Source organism: Argiope bruennichi, chromosome 1, assembly GCF_947563725.1.
Source record: "Argiope bruennichi chromosome 1, qqArgBrue1.1, whole genome shotgun sequence".
Taxonomy (NCBI): domain Eukaryota; kingdom Metazoa; phylum Arthropoda; class Arachnida; order Araneae; family Araneidae; genus Argiope; species Argiope bruennichi.
In genome coordinates, this window is record NC_079151.1 from 32,124,018 (window position 1) to 32,125,970 (window position 1,953).

General features: G+C 42.5%; 1 protein-coding gene across 1 annotated transcript; it reads right to left on the reverse strand.

Moving 5' to 3' along the window:
• Positions 1 to 535: 535 nt before the first annotated feature.
• Positions 536 to 1,531, reverse strand: LOC129972214 (uncharacterized). Its single transcript, XM_056086254.1, has one exon. It carries the CDS (start codon positions 1,529 to 1,531, stop codon positions 536 to 538), a length of 996 nt encoding a protein of 331 aa, XP_055942229.1.
• Positions 1,532 to 1,953: the final 422 nt, after the last annotated feature.

Below are 1,953 nucleotides of genomic sequence, written 5' to 3' on the forward strand. Positions count from 1 at the left end.
AGTAATAAACTGCTCAATCTGTCGTCCACGAGAGTTTGTGCTATCCGAACCCCACAAAGTACTATGTCCATTGAAGTCGCCCAATAAAATGAAAGGTGAAGGAAGCTGGTCTACTAAGTTATCTAGTTCTTGCTGACATATGACATCATGAGGCGGTAAGTAAATACAGCAGACTGTGACCAACGTTTGTATGTGGACTTGTACAGCCACAGCCTGTAAAGTAGTATGTAAAGCAAGAGGTGTGCTAGGATACAAATTTGAAGTAAAGATACAAACACCACCCGAATTACGAGATCCAGTGTCTGTATCTCTCCGCACACAATTATAGCCTCTTAATTTAAGTGGAATGTTAGACGTCAAGAAGGTTTCTTGAACACCGAAGCAAACAGGAGGAAATTTGTTAAAAATAGATTTGATGTCTTGTATTTTAGACCGAATGCCACGACAATTCCAAGAAAGGAAGGTACCCATTAAGAAATTCTAGTTGCAGAAGGGGAAATATTGGCAGTGGTTTGTGTTGCTGATATATCGCAATTCATCCTAAATTCATCCTCATCCTCAGAAGGATGAAGTTTGAGATCAGGACTCCAAAAATGGATGTTAAATCTCTATGAGCTATCCCTTGACTAGCAAGTCCCAAAGCTACAGAGTTTTTAGAAACGGTTTTCTTTAGTTTCAAAGATAGGTCTGACTTTGACAGTCCTCGCTTTGCAAGTTTTAATTTTAGGGATTTGTTAGATTTCGATTTCCTTTGCTTCTTATCTGGCTTTCCAGAGTCAGAAATATTGTTTATGGATTCTTCTGTGTCAGAATCCGACGATTTTTGAGATTTTATTTGCTTAGCCTTCTTAGTGCAGTTTCCACAACTGCAGTTTTCACAAAAGCTTTTCTGGACCACGGATGCATAGCTTACACCAGGTAACGGTGTCTGTGCAAGTACTTTCTTTCTTGCTTCGGGGTATGAAATTTCCTCTTTAAATTTGGTAGTGGTGATTTGTTTTTCCAGTTTCCAGCGTGGACATAACCGGGAGTAAGAAGTATGCTCGCACTTGCAGTTTACGCATTTCTCTGGAGCCGAGCATTGTTGGCTTTCATGCCCTTTTTCAGAGCAACGAGCGCAAGTAACAGTTCCGCGGCAATTAGCTTTCGAGTGCCCGAAACGCTGGCACTTGAAACATCTAAGTGGGTTTGGGATATATGGCCGGACAGGTAGCTTGATATAACCTGCATATATGAAGTCTGGCAGTTTTGGTGACTTAAAAGTGAGGATGTGATGTTTGGTTTCGAGTATTTGTCCTTCTCGCCGGATGGTAGTGCGGCGAACTTTTATAACACCTTGTGATTTTAACTCGTCTTGAATATAATCTAAAGGGAGGTTAAATATTTCCCCGCAAGTAATGACGCCTTGAGACGTGTTTAATGATGTGTGAGGGCTGATAGTAACAGGGATCGTGGCGAGAGCTTTCACTTTTTGAATATTCTGGGCTTGCTTTCGAGTACTGACCTCGATAAGCAAGTCACCAGATCTCATTTTTTTAATAGACGTAACTTCCCCAACTGTTGCGGAGACAGATTTCTGCACTAAGAAAGGAGACACAGTATCAAAAGTTTCATTTTGGTCAGATATACGTTTAATAATAAAATATCGGTCGAAATGTTTAAAATTAGAATTAATGTGTACTTTTTGACGCCCACTAAAGGGACCACGTTTGGAGGAGCCCATACGATATAGAGAATGATTCGGGTCCGACGGCACCGCCCACCACGGAGCCCAACAAGGGAAGGCAATTACCGGCTCTGGTTATTCCCAGCCTCGGCATCCACCCTAGTGCTAATCGGTACCTATACGCTGGGAGTTACCCCCGGGGACAGTGACCACCCTTAACGCCAAGCCCAAGGAGTAACCCCTTGGCTTGATCCCTAGCAAACTAACCACTTAGGTGGTTAGCGACC